This window comes from Stigmatopora argus, chromosome 17, assembly GCF_051989625.1.
Source record: "Stigmatopora argus isolate UIUO_Sarg chromosome 17, RoL_Sarg_1.0, whole genome shotgun sequence".
Taxonomy (NCBI): domain Eukaryota; kingdom Metazoa; phylum Chordata; class Actinopteri; order Syngnathiformes; family Syngnathidae; genus Stigmatopora; species Stigmatopora argus.
The window spans coordinates 4,234,533-4,257,562 of record NC_135403.1 but is presented as its reverse complement, the minus strand read 5'-3'; the positions used below and the strand labels follow the sequence as shown (position 1 = coordinate 4,257,562).

The 23,030-nt window shown below is 38.8% G+C and overlaps 1 protein-coding gene across 2 annotated transcripts in view; it reads left to right on the top strand.

Annotated features, from left to right (window-relative positions):
- Positions 1-23,030, top strand: part of cntnap2a (contactin associated protein 2a) — a 306,440-nt gene that overhangs the window by 251,886 nt on the left and 31,524 nt on the right. Inside the window, exons 19-23 of one of the 2 annotated variants that reach the window (XM_077624211.1) lie at positions 3,630-3,848; positions 8,341-8,370; positions 9,983-10,219; positions 15,877-16,110; positions 17,181-17,314. In XM_077624211.1, the coding sequence (XP_077480337.1) occupies positions 3,630-3,848; positions 8,341-8,370; positions 9,983-10,219; positions 15,877-16,110; positions 17,181-17,314 (854 nt within the window). The remainder of the gene's footprint in view (positions 1-3,629; positions 3,849-8,340; positions 8,371-9,982; positions 10,220-15,876; positions 16,111-17,180; positions 17,315-23,030) is intronic. The other variant, XM_077624212.1, reaches the window with a different exon arrangement.

Sequence of the window (23,030 nt, the reverse complement as noted above, 5' to 3'; positions counted from 1 at the left end):
TTATAAGGGCAGTTATCGGCAGAAGTTGACAGGTATGCAAATATGATCAGTCAAAATGAAATTATGTGTCATGTTAATTACGTATCGTCTACCTCTATAAATCCACATGCACACCTCTATGGCTATTTTAGTCTTCCTAGCCTGAACAAAAATAAGGAAATCATTTAAATTTTACAGCAAGTTAACATGCAGTCTGCACATTGAAATACGTGCTGTTTGTCCCTGCCCTGCAGACCTGCACTGTTCAACAAGGATCATATATCAGTGTAGTAAAAGCTGTCACATTGCTTGAACACTTGGCTGTTTGTCTTTGAGGCATCACTTTCTTAAATTTATCTTATAGGTTAATGCATTCAGACTAACCATGTGATATCATTCATCTAGCAAATAATCTAAATAGAAGGTTGGGCAAGTGCATACAAGTGAGCTGTAAAAGAAGAGACAAATAGGAACAGAAGGATGGGTAGAATGCAAAGTAAGACTGTATTTCCACCAGTGGCGGGCCGTCAGGGCCTTCAAGGCCTTCTCTGCTGGCCTAAGAAATATCTGAATCATATATTATATTTTGTCCATCAATACTTGATAAATAATTCCAAATTCTCTCTTGGCTTCCTATCATCGCTTTTCCCCCTGGTTGCACTGCTTCCAGATGTGTGTTTTCATATTGAAGCATTTAACCAATCACATTTCAGCCATTATTTGTTGCCAAGGTCAGAAATCTGCCTCAAGGCCTTCACAATCAGTTCTGCAGGCTCTGCTGCATTAAATAAGCGTCGATAAGACTGTTGCTTTAACCAATCAGATTTCGAGTTGGCAACACCACAATGCCTTGTCGCAGGCATAGGTTGTAATGTCTGAAAACCTCCAGTATTTGTATTTAATCAGTAAATGCTGCTAGGAAGTGGATTTTACCCCATTTTTGTGCATTGATTTATTGATTATTTTTATGTGTCGCAGCTGTAGCTGCAGTAGAGGTTTTATAGCCATAAAATAGTTTTTGAGGGTTGGACTGATTCGTTGAAGGTGCTATGAGAAAATGCACGGACCGCCACTGATTTCCACTACCAATTACATACAAATAGCCTTGCAAATAAAGTCATAATGAAGCAGAAACTTAGTGCTACTAAGTGGTCAAATGTTTTTTGTTTTTTTTAAGACCTTTGCACACTGCCGGGTCTATCTGCCAAATGGCACAAAACTCAATATGCCTATTTTACAATTTAATTCTAGAAAGATGTCAAACATGCCGTCTCTAACATTTGGAAGAGTGGATTAAATCAGATTTTTTATTTATTTATTTCACAGCTGCAAATAGACTTTCTGCTGCAAAAATAATTGTGACCTCAATGCTGCTTTGTTCCCTTTTTAGATAAAACATGAATGGGTGCCTCCAAAGTACAAATGAGAAGAGCTGTCATTCATTTATGTACAAGATTTTATGATATGAGCTATGAAATATATTGGCTCTTGTCCTAATTATGTCTATCGTGCCACAACATTTTTATTGACTGAGCAAAGTTACCTGTAGAGAGGTGTTGACATGTTAAGCAGTTTTTTTCAGTTTAGGCTAAACACCACCCATTCCGCTGGCTTCCTTCCCCAAATTACACATGCACAGAAAAATTATGAAAATTAATCGTGCAGCCAAACAAGGTCACCTTACTCTATTAAGTTTTGCTCTCTTCTTTTCTTATCAATTTACACCCGCTGCCATTTGTCTTGATGTTATCTGTCTACTTTGACTTGAGCTCCTGAGTTTGCCATCCCTCTTGTGAATGCTCAAAAACTGCAAATAGAAATAGATAATCAAAGTTAGTTTGACATAAATATATGTTGTGCGAAATCCAACAGTTGCTGTGCCTATCGACCTTGCCTGTGAGATTAGTGCTTGTCCACATCTGTCACGTATCACCGGGTAGAAATCTATATGAGGCAAATGAATTGGTTTGAAATAAATGAGCCATTAGATTAGAAATTGAGTGCACATTTACTTGTACAGATGACTGCTGCTGAAGTAGACGTCTGGGGGCTTTAGAAAGTGTCACTTTTATTGTTGATTGACTATTGGAACTAGGAAAGTAGAATTCCTTTGGAGCAGTGGTTCCTAACTTTTTTCACTTTAGGACATTCTTTTGAGAACAATATGTGCATTTCCATTAGTAAATTTATCAGCATTATGCCTATATTTTGAGGGTCAATTCAGAACACATCATACTGGGCACGAACATGTTAATGCCATGTTTAAATATGAATGAAATCAAATTAAAAATTATCATAGCATTGTATGTACAAATTCCATACTGAGTGAGCCTATAGGTTAGGTCAGGGTTGGGCAAACTTTTTGGCCCAGGGGCCACATTGACTTTAAAAATTTGACAGGCGATACGATACATATAAAAAAACGGCATCCGTTAACAATACATATGAAACATAAACAGAAAAAAGGACTAAAGTATGAACATACTCATCACTCATCTGGGATTTATAGGGTGCTTTCTTGGTTTTCATCAGACTAAAGGTCTGTTCACACACATATGTAGAGCCAAATAACACCAGAATCATCTGTGCCATCTTCTGGATGTTTGGAAATTTGGCTGCACTTAATGAAGCCTAAAACTCAGAGACTTTCAGGGAGTTCAATTTGTCACATTGGAAATCAATCAGTTCCAACTGCAACTCCAGCTGTCAATTTTTCCAAAATCACAAAACCGGCGGCAGAATTGCTCATGCAGGTCATCCAATAATGTCCTGTATTTTGACCACATAAAAAAATAAAAATATTTTTAAAAAAAAAAAAAATATATATATATATATATATATATATATATATATATATATATATATATATATATATATATATATATATATATATATATAATAATTTGGACAGCGTCGGCGGGCCGGATTAAAAGGCCTAACGGGCCGTATATGGCCCGCGGGCCGTAGTTTGCCCATGTCTGGATTAGGTTCACCTCTCTCATGGACAGCACTCTGAATTTAATCTTGGTTATGCTCTGCATTGATTGACACTGTTCTCGATTAAGTCTGTTCAGAATACAGACTAGATGTACGTACAATGTTCCCTCTAATTTTTTGTTTGTCTGGGCAGAAAGACAACCTCCCTGACCACGCTGAGTACTGGTGTGAGCAACATCATCATTGCTCGCTATGGGCACACACCAGTATCACACCTGCCATAAGCAGGTGCATGTCTACTACACATAAATGATTTAGTAATAATAATGATTAATATCTATGAATGGGCGGCCCGGCGGATGAGTGGTTCGCGTGTCGGCCTCACAGCTAAAAAAAAAAAAAAAAAAGGGATTTTATTTTCTGCGCTCCATATGATTTGCTGTGCGCAGTGAAGACGAGAATAGTGCGCAATTGCGCACGCGCGCAGCTTAGAGGGAACATTGTGTACGTATATGACTATTTTTAGATATACTATTATTAGGTATTATTGCTACCCTCCAAGTCCTAGCATTTTCACATTGTTGACCCAAAATCAGTTCACATTGTAATCCTGGTGCATTTTAAGCCTTAAATCTAATAACCTGAGGAAAAGATTTTTTTTTTTGTGTGTGTATGAAAAGGCTATAAGATCTATTTTTTTCCATCATATACAGCTCCCAAAGTCATCTCTTTCTCTTTCGATGTGGGAAATGGCCCAGTGGAGTTAACTGTTCATTCTGATGAACCTCTTAACGACGACCAGTGGCACCGTGTGATGGCCGAGCGGAACATCAAGGAGGCAGTTCTCCAGCTGGACCAGAACTACCATGTATCTCATCCAGCACCTACGCAAGGGCACACCCGGTTAGAACTGTTCAGCCAGCTCTATGTGGGTGAGTCCAACAACTATGACTATGGCCCTTGGCAAATATTACTGAACAGCCAGTCTGAGGGATTGTTCACTCAGTTGTTTAATTGTGTAGGGAAAAAAGCATTTTTTCCAGATCGTCTCATCATTTCCAATGGAATATTTCTGGCATACGGAAGCAACAAAAGAACAGATTTATTTTTTTTAAATACTGGTATCATTAGCAGTTATTTACTCAGACTGGTCTGAGGGGCCAAAGCTGGAACCAGTAATCAATAAAATTGATACAATTCGATGATTATATTTTTTACCAAATAATTTAATTATCGTTTGTCGTTGCTTACTATTTGCGGGTGTACGACTCAATGTACTCAAGAGCAAGTGGGGGGATCAAGGCTAGGATTGGATGCTACTCACTCTTGTACAGTAGGTAGCAGGATGCACCTAATTGTTCTTTCCAATCTGCCATTAATCAAAATGTGGAGATGCTAAATTTCCTCTGTTTGAATATATTTGGAATTTGTCATTGCGTAGCCTAGTGACACCTGATGACCTCATCTAGTTGCAAGAAAGTTATTTCAATTGCATTACTTGGTAAAGTGTAACGTAAAATATATTAAGATCACAATTCAAAGAAAACATAATCTGAGTAATATAAGCACTTAGTTTGCAGAGAAAAATGTTAACCAGCAGCACTTTTGAATTAACATTATTTTGCCTGATTTGCCTGAGAGGTTTTGTTTTTCAGACTCAAAACCTTTATTAAACAAAAGCAAATTTGGAGTCAGATTGGTGAACAACACTGTTTGTTACTCATTAAACCAATTGATCAGACTGAGTGTGAGCGTGAATGGTTGTCCATGTCCCTGAGGCCTGCGATTGGCTGGCCACCGATTCAAGGTGCCCCCCACCTGGTTCCCACAGTTAGATGGAATGGGCTCCAGCACCCCCGCGACCCTTGAGGATACGTAGTTCAGAAAATGAATGAATGGAAGCAAGATCTTACAAAAAACAGAGGTGGTGCTATAGAGTATTAATTTTGTGTTTGATTGATCATGTTTTTTTGTCCTCAGAATTAGATGATTTTTACCCCCTATTCTTTTTCTCAAAAAGTAATAACTACTGACTGTACTATGTTTACTCTTGATTTCTTAATATCAGAAAAATGACATTTGAAATAACTACTATGATTTTATTTATTTTTTTTTCAACACAAAAAACAACTTAATGAACAGCCATCAAGACTGGCGATTCCATCATTTTGCCAAGGGCTGTAATACATCTACTTTCAATTGATCGGTGAAGAAAGGACAATATCAAAGCATATTTTTGTAGATTGCTTTTATGTTCCTTGTGATTGGCTGGTAACCAGTTCAGGATGTGCCTTTCTTCCCACCCAAAGTCAGCAGAGATAGTCTCCAGCACTTTTGTCATCCCTTCAAGTACAAAAGAAAATTGATGGATGTTAATTAAAACACTTTTTGTACTCTATCTTTATCTCTTTAAGACCACCTTATATGTACTGTACTGGGAATATTTGAATGTTTAATACATATTTTCAAGTTAAATAAGGTCCACAGCATCTACAGAAATTTTCTCATAAATGGCTTCAGCGAGGCTTAGTTCATTATTAATCCCACACATTCAATTACATTGGAGTTTCATATTTAATCACACATGAGCAGACACTTCTTCAGGAACTCATAACTGATAAGCCTTTTTAATGAAGGTAAGTCAAACATCCAACGCTGCTATGTGTTGGCTCTGCGGGGGTTGGGAATTAAACTAATTTAAGCATACAAGGTCACCTTTTTGTAGTTTGAAAGAAATAATCCGCATTGATTTTTTAAAATTAAACAAAAGGAACATTGCAAACTGAGGGCCACTGTGTCCCTGACAGACATTAGCGCATCATTCCTTCATTTTTAGACTATATCATGTAACATGTGAGGTGTATTCACACCTGCCCTGTTTGGTTCAAATCAAACCTAAAAGGTGGATAGTGCGCACCTTTTGCACCTGTGTGAATAGAAACCAGCAGACTCTGGTGCGGAACAAAACAGCTGGTCCGAGACCCTGCAAAAAAGGTGGTCTCGGTTTGCTTCCAAGAGGTCCTTGAGCAGTTTGCTTTATGTATGAAAGCGACCGAACCATGTTTCAAACCAATACTGAAATCACACATAATTGCACGTAACAATCTTCCATAGCAACAGGCATTATGGGAAATTATATTTGGTTAGCAGTACATCAGGGTTCAAGGAGAATGTCTTCTAGATATTTACACGTAAAATTGACATTGCATCAATACCCTTTGAGTAGCCAAATATCCCGAAAACTCTTGTGGTTGGATGAACCACATTAAGATGAGCATGAATGCCACAACCAGGAGCTCAACTAATGTTTACTTCCATATTTTACTATGTTTCTATGCCCAGAGTGCCCAATGATAGAATGACAATTGCGCATGCGTAAGTTTGTTGTCAAATCCTGGCTTCCAAAACGTACAATGTGAAAAGGAGCCGCACCAAAAAGGTTTGGAGCAAATGTACTTTGGTCCGGACCAATGAAAGCGAATTATGGACTTCCCTGGTGTGAATACGCCTTTAGTGAAACATTTACGCTGGGGTCATGGTGAGCTTAATTTGCTCGATTCCTTTTTCACTTACGTGTTATCTCACTGTGCTTTCCCATTTCCCTCTCATTTTTGCCTCCCAGTGGTCGAGAAAGCAAACTTCTAAGTTGCAGTCTAAACAGATGACCAGCTAAATTATGTGCTGAGGCAACTATTGTGACTACAAAATAGTTCCAAATTCCAATCAGTCATCTTGCCTGGAGCATCTTTCTTCTTGTGATTTCTTCAAACCTTCACTTTTACAACCTCTTCACCTTCCTAGTCCCAGTTTGCCTCATGCATCACATCAGTGATGCGGAAAGGGATTTGACATGGTGGAAATGCTCTTTGCAATTTAATTCTTTGTACAAAGCTGAAAATTCAACGGCGACCCAAAGGCAGCTCATTCACACAGGCCCATATTCCGAGTCCAAATTGGCTGGCTGCACATTTAAGAATAACTCCACTGATACAAGAAATATTGGAAGAAGAATCAGAGGGACTACTTGTACTGCAACAGAAGGGACAGCATGTTCTTATTTCTGATCAATCTCCAGGAAGCAAGGGAATTATCCACCAAGAACATAACATGGCTTTTAATATGCATCTAATCAAAAGTAGACAGCTCTTATTAACCTCACCTCTCATGATTTAATGGAGGCAAAAATAAGCACCGTTCTAAATTCCACCCTTTATCGTCGACACACAGCACTATTTAAAGATTTTACATGATGCTCTTTTTAATAACCAACTACAAGGAATTGCAATGGGGTCATTCCAGAATTAGTGTACATTTTACATCCCAATCTAAAACTCATCTCATCTCATTTTCTGAACCGCTTTATCCTCACTAGGGTCGTGGGGGGTGCTGGAGCCCATCCCAGCTGACTTCAGGCCAGAGGCTGAATTGGTGGCCAGCCAATCGCAGGGCACAAGGAGGCAAACTACCATTCCCACTCACACTCATTCCTAGGGGCAATTTAGAGTGTCCAATCAGCCTACCATGCATGTCTTTGGAATGTGGGAGGAAACCGGAGTACCCGGAGAAAACCCACACAGACCCAGGGAGACCATGTAAACTCCACACAGGTGGACCTGACCTGCTAATCCACATTTAAAAAAATATGAAAAAATGCAGTTTCTTAGGGAATTTACTTTCTCTGAGACCAATTCTAACAAAGCTAAGATAATAATTGCTTATAACATTGCTTTATTCTTTTCCAGCCTCATCTAATTTCAAATTTAACCTTAAATCAAATTGTTTTAAAAAAAAATCTAATTTAGGGGGATGGGGTATTCATTTGATTGCTGCGTCAATTATGGGGGACCAATTGCTTTGGGAAATATAATAATTCAAAGTCTAAATGTTATTCATGGGACATATACCCAACTCTTTTAGTATTTAAGAAGCGACAATGTTTTTATTATTATTTCTTTACTTATTTACATACTGTAAGGTTGTACTGTTGTGTTTGTGTCATTTAACACCAAAACAAATTCCAGCCCTATTCACTGAATGTTTTAGAGTGCCATCTACATCTCTTTTCCTCACAGTCAATCTGCTCCTCATCAAGTATTAGATTGCCTTGGTGTTGGTGCACAGCAGTTCATTTGCTTGAATGGCCTTGAAAGTGAATCCTTAGAGCATCACCCTTCTGTCATTGACTTTACACGATTAAATTTTAGCTTCCCGATTCACTTAATACATGCATGCAACTATCACATTTCATTCATTTAGCCATCTGTCTGATGCCCCGTTCTCAATTAATCCGTTGTTGTTGTTTTTTTGTGTCATTTTTGCATGCTCACTGCTTTCTTCTGTTTGGATGCTTGTTTTTCTGTCGTCTCTCTCAACGGATCCACCGCTTATTGCTTCTTACTGCAATTGCGTGACACCCCGTCACAGGAAAGCCAGCTTCACAAACCTGCCAAGACAGTAGGTAACATTTAATGAGTGCAATAAAATGTCTCAGTGGTACCAGCTGAGAGACAAAATGGCAAGTTAGACTCTTCAACTCAAATCTCACCTTTTGCTGCATCTTCATTCCCTCTCGCTACATTAACATTAGGGAGGATGAATGTGCTCTTTGTATTGATACTTGTTTTGATTCATGCTTTTATTACCGACTCTTGTTCATTTCAATACAGAAGTAGTTTTCACAAAGGGATCCATCAACATTATGTCTCCTCTAATGGGGCAAAACATTGCCGTAAACTATCAGCTATCAAATTTTAGACTACCAAATGAGAGTCAAGTGATAAGATTGAGTCCTTGGAAATAACATTAGATTGTGAAGACTCTAGATGTGGTATTTTTCATGAAGAGGTCCAAATTTAATATAATACAAAACAAATGGCATACTAAAGAACAGAACAAATAAATACAGCAGAGGTAAAATGGCAAACCTACCACCATTCTATGAATGATATTTAACTGCTCAGGAAAGGATTTCATTGATTTGAGATATAGCTAATTACGTGTTATTGTAGTATGTAGTACATGTATACCACTAAGTGTCTCCTATTGATGAATACATGCTATGGGATGGATACATTCTAATTATTCTAATTCAAAATGCAAACATTGATTGTTCACACAATCTGATCAGGCATGTGTGTTATTTAATCTCTATTGGCTTAGAGTAGTGTCCATTTAATCAAAGACAAGTTTGAAATGAGGTAAACAGGTGGTGGAACCCTCCAGCCAATCAGTAGCACAAAATAGATTAATTAACAAGTGTTGAAGGGGGTGAACTCCACTGTGGAATCAGAAAATAGATGCAGAAGTGCGTACAAGCACAGCTGCATCCCCACATGAATAATGCATGACGACAAAAGATTTATTAGTAATCTCGACATCGTAGTCTAGTACCAATGTGGCTTACCTTTGTTTGTGTGTGTGCGTGCGTCTTTAAAATGGACACTTGTCAGTAATTGAAGAGATACATCTGAGAGATTTTAATATCTAAAATGCCCCATGGCTTTTGCTAGCATCGGAGCATGGTGTTTACTCCAATTACACTTTAAATATACGTATACCTGTGGGTGTCATTTTATAAATGTTTTATTGCTATAGTCATTAAGGCACATATCAATCTACCTAAAGCTCATTCTCTATCCATGGTAATGAGCAGTTAGACATCGATAGAACAAGGCCAAAAGGAGGATGAATGGAGGGCTTTGGACACCCCAAGGCTAAGAATAAACGTTGATGTGGGCAGTTAAAGTAGGCATTTGGAGGCAGGCAGTGTATTTAGTATGTAGCTAGTAGTACTGGCTGTGAATCCTTCATGCGTGTACATTTGTCTAATGTTCAATAAATCATTGTCTTCATTGGGCTTGTCAAATTAGTACAAAACTATATCATCTGAAGGTTGTTTCAAGGACAGCACCTCAGTTGGAGAGTTTCATATAACAGCAATGGTTCCTCCAGGCATTAAGATATATAGTGGTGAAAATAGTCCGTTTGCATACCAAATTATTTTTCTGACCCTGACTTCAAGTCTTTCTTTTGGAGCTCCTGCTTACTAATTCCACTTTTTGCGCAGGTGCCGCAGGGGGCCAGAGGGGCTTCTTGGGCTGCATCAGGGCTCTAAGGATGAACGGGGTCACCCTTGACCTGGATGAGAGGGCCAAGGTGACGCCCGGGGTCAAACCCGGCTGCCAAGGCCACTGTACCAGTTATGGCATGTATTGCCGCAATGGGGGAAAGTGTGTGGAGAAGTACAACGGTTACTCATGCGACTGCACTGCCACTGCCTATGATGGCCCTTTCTGCACTCAAGGTGAGCAATCTGCGCAGGTTTTTCAGACACCTTTTGATTAACAAGATAGTAAAACAGTATTTTCATGACTAAAATCCATTAGACACATGTTGGGATTAAGCTGCTTGCACCTGGATTATTCTAACTCTGACAAAGCAAATATTGCAATGTCTTATCACCAATTATTAAAGGAAGAATTATTCTTAAATATTTCAAAACAGCAACACTGTATCAACAATAACCTGCTCCATTCTACCGTATTCGTTTCTGTCTTCTCCTGAACTCTTTTTGGTAAAATACTGATGTCCCCGCTGTAAAATTTTGCTGTGACTACTTTGTAGCACTACTTATAGTCATGTAGCATGTATATAAATTATGTTCTCTGTCCCAGTGTTCCCGCTACATTCATTCGTTCCATCAAATTTACTTTTTATTTTTTTAAATGTTGATGCACTGTTTATCTGCTGAAATTGGAGTTTGATTTATTTAATAAGGGACAGCACATATTAATTAACATATTTATTTTCATGTTAATGAACATACATATGTAAATATGTAAGATTGTAGCCGAGGGCTAATTTCCATCTTTAGTCCATTGTGTAGGTTAAACCAGACAGATGCGGACAAGCTAAAACTGGTTATGTTGTGAAGGGTAAAGATATCTTACACAGTACATAACGCTAGATGTCTAAATTAGGATTCAGTGTCATAAATAACCAGTGGCCATCGGGCATCAGGGGACTACTTTGTTGGCCTCTTTTCTAGCAGACATAAGGTGAGTGATTTCTATCACTAAAATGTTCTTATTGTACTAAATTCTTCACAAATCTACAATTGGCTCTGTTTAAAACAAACCGTATTAACGAATTTTGGGAAAATGTTATAATTATTCATTTTAAATGCAATTACTCTATTTCTAAGGTTTATGATGACCCCAACCATTTGAAGATGGTTTAAAATGTCTTTTACTATTACTAAGTACATGCTCTATTGATTGTAATGGTATGTTTAGCGAATGGCCCTAGCATAAAAAGGTAGACGAGTAATAGAGCTGTTACATTGGTCTCCTATAGCCTGGAAGAATATCGGATAACTTGGTCACAAGCCACTGTAACCCTTACCCTATCAGTTAGTTTGGTTTGTCACTCGGCTTGACCATTCAGTTGAAAAGAAAAGCTTTACGTATATACATTATATTGGGCTGGCCAATCTTTGTTTTAAAATAATTGCCACATTCATTCATTCGTTCATTCATTTTCTGAACCACTTTATCCTCATTGGGTTGTGTGGGGTTCTGGAGCCTATCCCAGCTGACCAGAGGCATGAGACATCCTGGATCAGTGGTGAGCCAATCGTAGGGCACAAGGAGATAAACAACCATTCACCCACACACTCATACCTAGCGGCAATTTTCGAGTGTCCAATCAACCTACCATGCATGTTTTAGGAATGTGAGAGGAAACCGGAGTACCCGGAGAAAATCCATAAAAGCTATTAAAAAAAACTGCAAAATCAAACAGTCCAAATATTTCATACTACAGAGCATTTTTTAAAGTTTTGTCAGTTGTTTTTTGAGGGTTAAATCCGCCTTCTCTCAAATCAAGTCTCACAAAATGTTCCATGAAGATGTTTGACACTGCCTTCAGAGTCACTGTGCTAGCTTACAATTTGACGTGATCCCCGACACGTGAATTAATTTGTTTCCTAAAGCTTTTTCCCCCTGTGGTCTTGGCACTGTGGTGACAACATGACAGAGAAGCTGTTTGTGGGTAGGTTCTGCACAAAACTGTGACAGAGTCAGGCGACATGCGAGGGTGAGGCCTACTAGGAATTCTGTCACCAGCGATGAGGCATTTCAGAGTTTAGAGAATGGCATTTACTTAAAGCGTGCCCGTGTGGATGCACGCTGGTACAAAAGAAGGATGGATCATTCTCCTTTTGCATTTCTTTTTGAATATGTGACATCAATCCCCTCATTCTTTCATTTCATGCTTTTGCTTCATTTTTCCTCTGCTCAGTGATTCGCCTTTATTCTTCAGTCATGCTCCCCCTTCTCTTTGTGTTCTTCATTTTTCTTATTCCAGTTGCCTTTTATTTCCAACCCCCGCTGCATCACCTCTTTCTCCACTTTTGTCACCCAGCTATGCTTCTTTCCCACCTACCTCCTTTATCCCAACATCATGGTTATGCAGGCTTTTAATTGTTTCTCTCAACTATTACACATCAGAAAACACTAATTATGCATTTTCTCAATTTTAGAACCAAGATTATTTCCACTAGGATGCATATGTTAACTATGTTGTCTGTTCTTATATAGGTATACGCTACTACAAAATATAACCACCAACTCTTACAGTTCTCTTAAAATCATGCAAATCAGATAAATCTGTTGCTGTTAAAGGATTTTTAAGAATAAACATAAACCATGAAGTGTGTTAAACATTATATTCGATTTCTAAAAAGTTATTTATAAGAAAGCATGTTACAAAACCCATTATGACCCCCAAAGGCACTGTACTCAAGCACATTGGCACTGTATATATATTTAGGATTGATCATTTAAATTAATCTTTTCTGGAACCATTTCATAAAACTACCAATAAACATTATTTAAATGAATCTATGAAAGCTAATGAGACTATTATTGCAGTGCAGTGCCAGTTTTATCTGAATACAAACTGGACCGACAAATAAAATAAAGTACCCAAATTACTTCTTTTTCTCCTCATATTAAACTCCTTTGTCCTGTAAGAAAGGAAGAAACAATACAAAGTTGGAATTATCTTACGCAATTTCATTGTGTTTGTTTACAATTGTACAATTTCTTGGACACACACAGTATTATCGAATTATTAAAAATCACTACAACAAAAAAATTCTTACAGCCAGCATAGCAGGAGAGCACATCATACTACAAGCCTAGGCTAGGAGACTTACTCCAGGCATTCTCTCTTGAAGGTATAGAGAGCAAGGTTTCCTAAGCATGCTTGTTTTGCAATCCACAAACGCAAAACTCCCCTGTAACTTGCAGGTGAATTTGTTCATTCCTTTTATGCTTGCAAGTAGTTTATTTCTCGGCACCGAGTCCAACAAGCTGCTCCCCTTTTTTTCAGTTTTCACGGAATACATAGTGCCTTAAGAAAACAGCAAAATGGTTTTCAATTGGAGTTAAGCTGAAATTGGATTTAACAGAGCCAGCGTTTTCCACCTTTAAGTTTCTTCACTATGAAGTAGCATAAGGGCTAAAAAGCAATTGGTGAATGCACCTAGAAACCACCAATCCCACCCTCACACACATGTACGACACACAACAGTTACTCAAATGAAATAAAACACCATAAAATGTATGTATGTTATAGTACATCGAAGCTAATGATGAAAGTAGAGCCTGTCCTGTCATATTTCTGGCATAGTCCGTCTTGAAAATGGCTTTAAATCAACACAAGAATATATTTGCTTGTGCAGCTCGCTCCAAATACAGTTTGGTAGCTCTCTTGTAGTTAGCGCACTGAAAGTGGCGGACACACCCTTTTCCCGGCTGTAACAGGCTTGCTAGCTTCGGAGTTGACCGCCCTTTCTTAATGATGTCCATTTTTTTCTGGAAAAGTCCGTCTGGAAAATAGCTTTGTGAGCAAATCTGCAACCAAATCCATTTGTTTTCCTCCATCGGCCATTGTGGGTGGAGTTTACGATCTCTGGCTGGCTCACTTTGGCTTTGGTCCGCCTACTAGCCAATCTTAGTTGGTGAAAGCGATGACGTATCCCTATGCCCGCGAAATGGCCTTGGTGTCACCAAATCGAATTCTGATTGGTTAAAGCAACAGTCTTATCGACGCTTGTTTAATGCAGCAGAGCCCGCAGAACTGATTGTGAAGGCTTTGAGGCAGATTTCTGACCCTGGCAACAAATAATGGCTGAAATGTGATTGGTTAAATGCTTCAATATGAAAATACACATCTGGAAGCAGTGCAACCAGGGGGGAAAGCAATGAAAGGAAGGAAGCTAACAGACAATTTGGAATTATTTAATAAGTATTGATGGACAAAATATAATATATGATTCAGATATTTCTTAGGCCAGTATAGAAAGGCCTTGAAGGCCCTGACGGCCCGCCACTGCATTACAATACTGTCTGATAATGATCATTGGACACAAATCTATTAAAAAAAATATTTGAATCATTTTCTGCAAATTATCAAATTTAAATATTACCTCACATATTAATTTATTTATTCGGAACACCCCAAAACATATATATGTAAAATGTAAAGAAAAACCCCGGACACATCATTTCATGCTCTTTGGCTATGTGTACCGATATACCAGGTTTAGTTACTGGTGATAAATCTCTAGTCTTCTTCTTTTTTAACAGTACGATATGATTTTCATTTTCCGAATCCCTTATCCTTAGTACAATGTCAGTATCTCCTATTATTTTTCAGCTCAGAGATCTGAGTATTCCATTACTTATAAGCGATTTTAATGATCATAAATTAATTTCTTTGTTATTTGGTGTTTATTGTTTCTTTTGTAGACCTATGTACTATGAACTCTTCAGTATTTTGAACATGTCATTCATTGGTATTGGTACTTGATGGTTGCACCTTCTCAGCAGCACCATTTGTAGTCCACTATTTAACTGTCAAAGTTTGAGAAAACGAGACAAGACAATGAACTCACATCAACTGAAAGCAATCATGAACTCAATACACACACAAAAACAACAGGGAACACCTTGATATGGCACAAGGCTAAGGGAAACTGATTGGGTCAAACACAAGAAAGGGCAGACAAGCACGGGTCAAACTGAAAAAATAATCAGCACAAGACAAGAACCAGACACAGAGAAACACAAGACGCCTTAAGAAACACACCCAAACAAAACCCAGATCATTTTAAAGTCCCAACTTTTTTTAGATGAATTTCTTAGGGTACCTTTGGTCGGTACACGGTCGATTGGTCGCCGGTCTTTTGGTTGCCGATCTTTTGGTCGCCGGTCTTTTGGTCGCCCGGAAGGTTATTGATAATTACCATTTAAATCATTGCGCAAATTCCCTAAATACAAACTGCGAATTACTATTTAGTTATACTTCATGCCCTATTAATTATTAGGCTAAAGAAAAGCTCCAAATTTCCTGGACTTTTATTGTTTTTTGTTGGAGAACTTGTTAAGACCCTGACTGACGTACCTTCCTAAGGGGACAACTCATGTACATACAAACTCGTATACACTCACGTCGGCTCAGTGAAACTGCTCATGGCCATTGTTGGCTTTTATTGATGTGTAGACCGTGTTGTTTTACCTTGTTTTGTCGCCGGTCTTTTGGTCGTCGGTCTTTTGGTCGCCGGTCTTTTGGTCGTCGGTCTTTTGGTCGCCGGTCTTTTGGTCGCCTGTTGTCGCGGTCCGGGCAACCAAAGGACCGCGACCAATTGAACGCACACGCCTTTGGTCAATTGCAGTCATTTTTAATCAAGGCCTCAAACAAACTACAATAAAATTCTCTGGATGAAAACCCGCACTGTAATGTTTGCCAAAGTTTTGAGTAAGATACTCCTCCTGGTGCAAAATGTCTGGATGTATGTGGCCTTTGGACCAGCCCACAGTTTGTTGCAGCTCTTGCCCTCTATGGGACTGCATTATTCACAACTATAACATTAGCATGTCCATTCTCCACCAGATGTTGGAGGCTTCTTTGAGATGGGAACAATGGTCAGCTACAACCTCCTCCCTGAAGGTGCAGCAGGAGCCATGAAGGATTCCAGGGTCTTCACAAGTCAATTAACTTCGCAGGAAGTCAATTTAACAAAAGAGGAAGTGACGTTCAGTTTCAGCACATCCAGTGCACCAGCCATTTTGATGTATGTCAGCTCCAGGACAGAAGACTATATGGCTGTGGTGCTACGGCACAACGGTAAGCATCAGTAAGATGGTTGCTCATTCATAATTAAAGAATATGAGGCGTAGGGGTGAAAAACAACTCCTAATAAATTTTAAATAGTATTTTTAACCTTGAAGAGGGAAACAATTCTTGGAGTTTTTTTGGGCCATGTCAATCTTCTCTGTAGTAATCCAGGTAAATATTTTACTCTCATCATCAGTTTATCACATGTGTCAAAGTGGCGGCCCGGGGGCCGAATCTGGCCCGCCGCATCATTTTGTGCGGCCCGAGAAAGTAAATCATGAGTGCAGACTTTCTGTTTTAGGATCAAATTAAAATGAAGAGTATAGATGTATATTAAATTTCCTGATTTTCCCCCTTTTAAATCAATAATTGTAATTTTCTAATCATTTTTTTCTGTTTTTAGTTCAAAAATCATTTTGTAAAATCTAAAAATATATTTTTAAAAAAGCTAAAATAAACATTGTTTTAGATCTATTAAAAAATGAATATTCAGGGATTTTTATCCAGTTCTTTTAATCCATTTATTTAAAAAAAATCTAAATATTATATCTAAAATGGTCCGGCCCACGTGAAATCAAGTTGACGCCCGCAAACCAGCCCGAGTCTGACACCCTTGGTTTAGATGAAGAAATGTGGAAGGAAATAAATTATTAGAGGTAAAACCGTGCTTAAAAATAGCAGAAGAATTTTGCGTTGCTGAACTCCTCGCATATGAGAGTAATTTCATTTTAATGCATTGCACTACAAGAGTGGTCAAACATTATATACACAATATAGTAGTTGCAATTTTGCTATGGACTGTGTATTGACAATGAAGGCTTTTCTCTCCTGCATTATTCAAATTCAACTGTAGATAGTGTTCTTATTAGTTATCACTTCCACAGTGGATTTAAGTTTGAGGCATTGCAGTGGTGCAAAAGGTACTGCATCATACTGAGCGGTAATTATGGTAGTATATTTTTCTTGTCTATCTGCAAGTGCAAATATATTTCTATTGCCTTTGGAAATGTTTTTTTTTGGGGGGGGGGGCTGTTGTCTCGTGTAAATGTGATTTAAACTCTACCCTCGTTTATCCGCAGGTTCTCTTCAGGTCCGCTATAATCTAGGAGGTCTCAAAGAGCCTTTTGCCATTGATGTGGACCAGCGGAACCTAGCCAATGGACAACCACACAGCATCAATATGTCTCGCATTGATAGAAGCTTCAGCATCCAGGTAATGTTTGTTCAGACACAATAAATTAGATTAATTCCGGGATCTTGCAATCTATGAGCGCCGATGCAGACACAAAGATTGCATTTGTGTCAGTTGTAATTTTTACGAGTGAGTCATACGAGTAGTTTCCTGGGAAGGTGACATGGCTTGCCCTCTGCCACATTTAATACACTTCCAGTAGACAGATAAGTAGGCTTTGATGTGTGTGTGTGTGTGTCTGTGTCTGTCTGTCTGTCTTTGTGTGTGTGCGTGTGTGTGTGTGCGTGTGTGTCTGTGTGTCTGTCTGTGTCTGTGTGTCTGTCTGTGGGTGTGTGTGTGTGTCTGTGTGTGTGTGTCTGTCTGTGTGTGTGTGTGTGTGTGTGTGTGTGTGTGTGTGTGTGTGTGTGTGTGTGCGTGTGCGTGTGCGCATGTGTGTGTGTGTGTGTGTGTTTGTGTGTGTGTCTGTGTGGACTTGCCCATGTGTCACACCTGCCATAGGCTCAAGAACTCTGCAATATTTGCTGATTTGGTGTTACGCCATAAAAATGTGTATTATTTCACATGACATTGCTTGAAGACTATCATTGTCACCATGTAACACTGCACTTGCTATGAGAGAACTTTCTGCATTATTTGCAAAGCTGACATTGTTCAGTACTTGTTTGTTTTGTCCTAAATGTTTTTTGTCACATTGTGGCTTGTCTCAGGTCGGTCCTCACGGTGTTGAGTTTGCATGTTCTTCCCTGGACTTGCGTGGGTTTTCCCCAGGTACTCCGGTTTCCTCCCATATCCCAAAACTATGCGCGGTAGGCTGGTTGAACACTCTAAATTGCCCCTAGGTAGGAGTGTGAGCGTGAATGGTTGTCTGTCTCCTTGTGCCTTGCAATTAACATGTCAGCCTGAGTGGGGATAGGCTCCAGCACCCCCGCGACCCTTGTGAGGGTAAGCGGTTCGAATTTACTTGGCTGCTTAAAATATCAGGTTGACTTCAACCATTTTATTGAAACTAAAAGTTGATTGAACCTATTTACAAATACATCCAAAATACATATTGTTCAACTAAAAACTATGAGTAGTAAGGAAGAGAATTACACAAGGTCTTTTTAGTGAATTATCAATGTTAAATCAAAACCCTTTATTTATTTTTATTTATTATATGATTCATTCTTATTGAAAGAAATTAGCGTTTAAAGATCCTTGACAATTTTGACGTTTTTTCCCACATTTCACATTCTCTTCTAAAACATCTCATGTGGCAGATAGGAGATTTTTTCTAATGAGATGTTTTCATTCATTCATCTTCCGAAACGCTTATCCTCACAGAGTTGGTGGGGGGTGCTGGAGCCTAACTCAGTCAACTATGGGCACCAGGCACGGGACATTCTGAATTGGTGGCTAGCCAATCGCAGGGCACCTGACGAGATGTATCCTAAATAAATAATCATTTTGTTGATGCACCGTGCTTTACTCTTTTTTAAACAAAAACAAAACTCAACCGTTTGCTGTTTTGTACCACTAAGAGTCTAAAAAAATTCTGTCATACATTTCATTTCCGTTTCTGATAGGAATGAGACTAAATCCTAACTCTCGCTATATGTCTGGCACCGGTATCGGTAAGCAATATGACTGGACTGACAAGTGTCGTTTTGTTTACATTGTAGCCAATCATATGCAAAACTGGCCTTGTGGAGAATTGTAGGGCTGCTAGGTGTATTTAGGCAGACGGTACTCAAGTGAGGGCTTTTCACTGATGCTTTTGACACAAGGCTACTTCTATCTGTCAAATTTTGTCGTCACCAACATGGCGAAAATGAAACATATTTTCTGCCATAGGCAATGTGGCTAACAGGTAGCGCAACCCATGAGTGAGTTTGTAGTGTAATATGTAAGTAATACCCTCAGCCATCACGGCAATGGCCTATTGCATTTTTTAAAAACATTATTATATATTCTTCATTTGCATACTAAATACTATAACTAACTTTATATGAATTATTTTATTTTCTCCGTTTTCTATTCATTTCACATACTGAGACTCAACCAGCCAAACAGAGTTTAAATTTAAATTTACATATTTTATACATATACATATAAATACAATATTTTCCACACTGCATAAGGCACAACTAAAAGACCTTTTTCCCTCATTGCGCCTTATTATTCGATCCACATTATATATGGATCAATATTGATTTTATGAAATTCCCTTTAGCACAGCTCTATCTAGTTGATGTACAGACGCTCCCCTACTTACGAACATACGACTTACGAACAACGGTACATACGAACATGTCTGCAAATTGCGTTTATGTCGAAAAATGTTCGTAAGTTGATTTTGTATTTTTTTCCGAGTAGTGCTTCTTTCCGCCGCTAATACCGACGCCTGGCGCTGTGAAAGCTCAGCTCCCCAGCATCTACCTTCTTCTGTCCAATTTGTTGCAATGCGGAAGTGCGTGAACGTATCTCCAGTGCGCAAAGAACCTTTTTCATTTGTATCATTAAATATCTCGTGCATCCATTATTGAATATGGTTGGTAAAAAGCGAAAGGCTTCTATTGAGGGAGGTGCAAGGAAGAGGCAAGCCATTTCATTTGAAACGAGTGGCAATAATAACGAAGCTTGACGCGTGTGAGAGTGGTGAGCGTTGCACGGGCATACAACTTGAATCGTTCGACCGTCAGAACCATTTATAAACAGAAAGATCGAGCAGCAGGACTCAAATATTGAACGTTGCACAAAGTTTGCAAATCAATTGAATGATGCCATACAGTGCTACCGCATCATTTATGATGAAAAAAAGAAGAAAACTGTGCAATCGTTAGCCCTGGATGACTTTTTGGCCGTGAACCAGTGACTACACCGCGTTTTGTTGCACATTTCTTGTATCTTGTTACATGGGCCTTAGCCTGGTGCTTTTTCTTGCCAATAAATTGAATTGAATTGAAAAAAAAAAAATGAAAATCGTCGTTAGATCGCTTCTTTCGGCCAGTTTCTAATACATAAATCTCTCTCTCTATACAGTACTGTACATATTCTCTCCATTTTATTACATGTTTCTTTCAGTACAAACCAATGTGTGTTACTTATACAAGCCTTAAACATACAAATGCACTTACATAAACCTTCAATATACTTATATAGGCCTTAAACATAAATTATAATACAAAATATAGCACTGAATCAACTTATGAACAATCGCTCGGAACCTAACTCGTTCGTAAGTAGGGGAGCGTCTGTATAACACAATCGCTAACAACTACTACTATTACTACTACTACAGCTCTAACTAGGGGATATATAACACAACCCCCTACTAATACTACTACTACCACAGCTCCGTCTATTCATCCATTCATTTATTTTCTGTACCGCTTATTCTCACAAGGGTCGTGGGGGGTCCTAAAGCCTATCCCAGCTAACTATGGGCACCAGGCATCGGACACCTTGAATGGGTGGCCTGCCAACCGCCGGGCACAAGGAGACGGAAAACTATTCACTCGCACACTCATACCTAGGGAGAATTTAGAGTGTTCAACCAGTCTCCCTGCATGTTTTAGGGATGTGGGACCAAATGAAAGTACCCTAAGACAACCTACCTGAGGAGAACACGCAAACTCCACACAGGAAGGTCCGGATCTGAGGTCAAACCCTCGATCTCACAACTGTGAGGCCGACACGCTAATCACTTGCACACCAGGCCGCTCAGCTCTGTCTAATGATTGTATAACACAATCCCCTGCTGCTACCATCACCACTACGACCTTATTATCCGGGGCGCCTATATGACACAAATTTTAAGTTAATATGCCTGTCTTTGTAAATGAAAATATCAAATTATTCAATTTGAAAAAAAGAATTAAGTCTATCTATACAGAAATTACAATTTTCTTATCAGAAGTTTAAGATGTTGTGGCAGCCATATTGCTTCTAATGTCAAAATATCTCGATTCTTTCGATGGTTCATATTACTGCAATAGTTGTCACTTTCGAACAAGAAATAAAACGAAAAAAATCTAAGTGGAATTTTGTTTTATTTCAAAACCACAAATGTACTATCATGCAGCTAATCCTCAATTCAAGAGAATTAACATGAGTGGTATATACAGGAGGTGTGTCCGTAGCAGTCTACTTTTCACCAGCTCTGTGGGTGGGTACAATAATAGCATTAGATACGTACATATTGTACAGGTTTTAAGGCTGATATTTTAGCAATCGACCGCAGGATCTGTAATCAGCCTTAACAACAATTGGGATGTGCTAGTCAGAGCACGTTTAACCAGGTAACCCTGGGTAAGATGGCGGCGCCCCGCCCTAGGTAAGATGGCATCGTCATCGTTTTTTGTCCGACAAATGCGGCTTATATGTGAGTAAATACAGTATTTTGTTGTTATGTGATAAGTTTAGTTTCAATAGGACACCATGAATTGGAATGACATTTGACTTAATGGCTTACTATAATTGGTCATCTGCGTTGAAGAGGCTGTAAACCTGGATATTTTAATTCTACAAAGTGAATGTAATTTGGTCCTAACTGCCTTGTGAAAGCACCAATGTTGCTCTTATCTTCTCTCATGTTTTTTATCTACACATCTGATGTTAGTAATCTTAGAGCAGATGATGTAACCCATTCTTAGCTAAAAATCTGGGGCATCAGACCATTCATACAGATTTTTTTTACCTATCCAGTCCATTAGTTTATCTTTACCCCTTAAAAATAGTCATTTGAATCCGATATTAGTCTGTGATGTGTGAGATCAATGTGCATCGGTCTAGACGGCACAAGTTAAGCCTTGTCTACAACTCCATTTACATGGATTTATATGATCACTTATAACAAAATATTCCAGATTTTATATTTTTGATTAACAAAAAAAGTTCAATGACCTTTCAAATTAAACTACAAGTTGTCCACTTTGATAAAGTAATCCAACTGGGATTATTAGCCTTCTCTGCCACACATTTCTTGCAATCCTTGTTTGTCTACATCATCATAATAGCCAATTGATGTTATATCATATGTCATTAAATGCTTAGGGATTTGGAAAATATCGGAAGCAGCCACAAATTGTCCTGGAATCAACTTTTAAACGCAGCAGGATGTCTTCTTGATTTGTTGATTGATTGTCTAGCCCACTCTGTATGGGAGAACTCATAGTTCTCTCTCCTCTCATCTCATTTTCTGAACCGCTTTATCCTCATTAGGGTCACGGGGGTGCTGGAGCCAATCCCAGCTGTCTCCGGGCCAGAGGCAGGTGACACCCTGAATCGGTGGCCAGCCAATCGCAGGGCACAAAGAGATAGACAACCATTCATGCTCACACTCATACCTAGGGACAATTTAGTGTCCAATCAGTCTACCCCGCATGTTTTTGGAATGTGGGAGGAAACCGGAGAACCCAGAGAACATGCAAACTCCACACAGGTGGACATGACCTGGATTTTAACCCAGGACCACAGAGCTGTGAGGCCGATGCGCTAACCACTCGCTCAACCGGGCTGCATAGACCTTATAGTTTGAGTGTCTAAAATTGTTTTTGTTTTTTGTCCCACAAGTTCTATAGCATCTACACACGTAGCCCAACCCCATCTGCACTAATGAGTGCATTGCAATTATTCTATGTTTGTTTGATAATGTATAACTACACTGTAGTAATATTCGGTCACTAATTTATTATTCTGTCTACTTCTAGTATCCCAATGCAAAGTGCTGGTCAGCCTATATAAAATCTATCTTTCT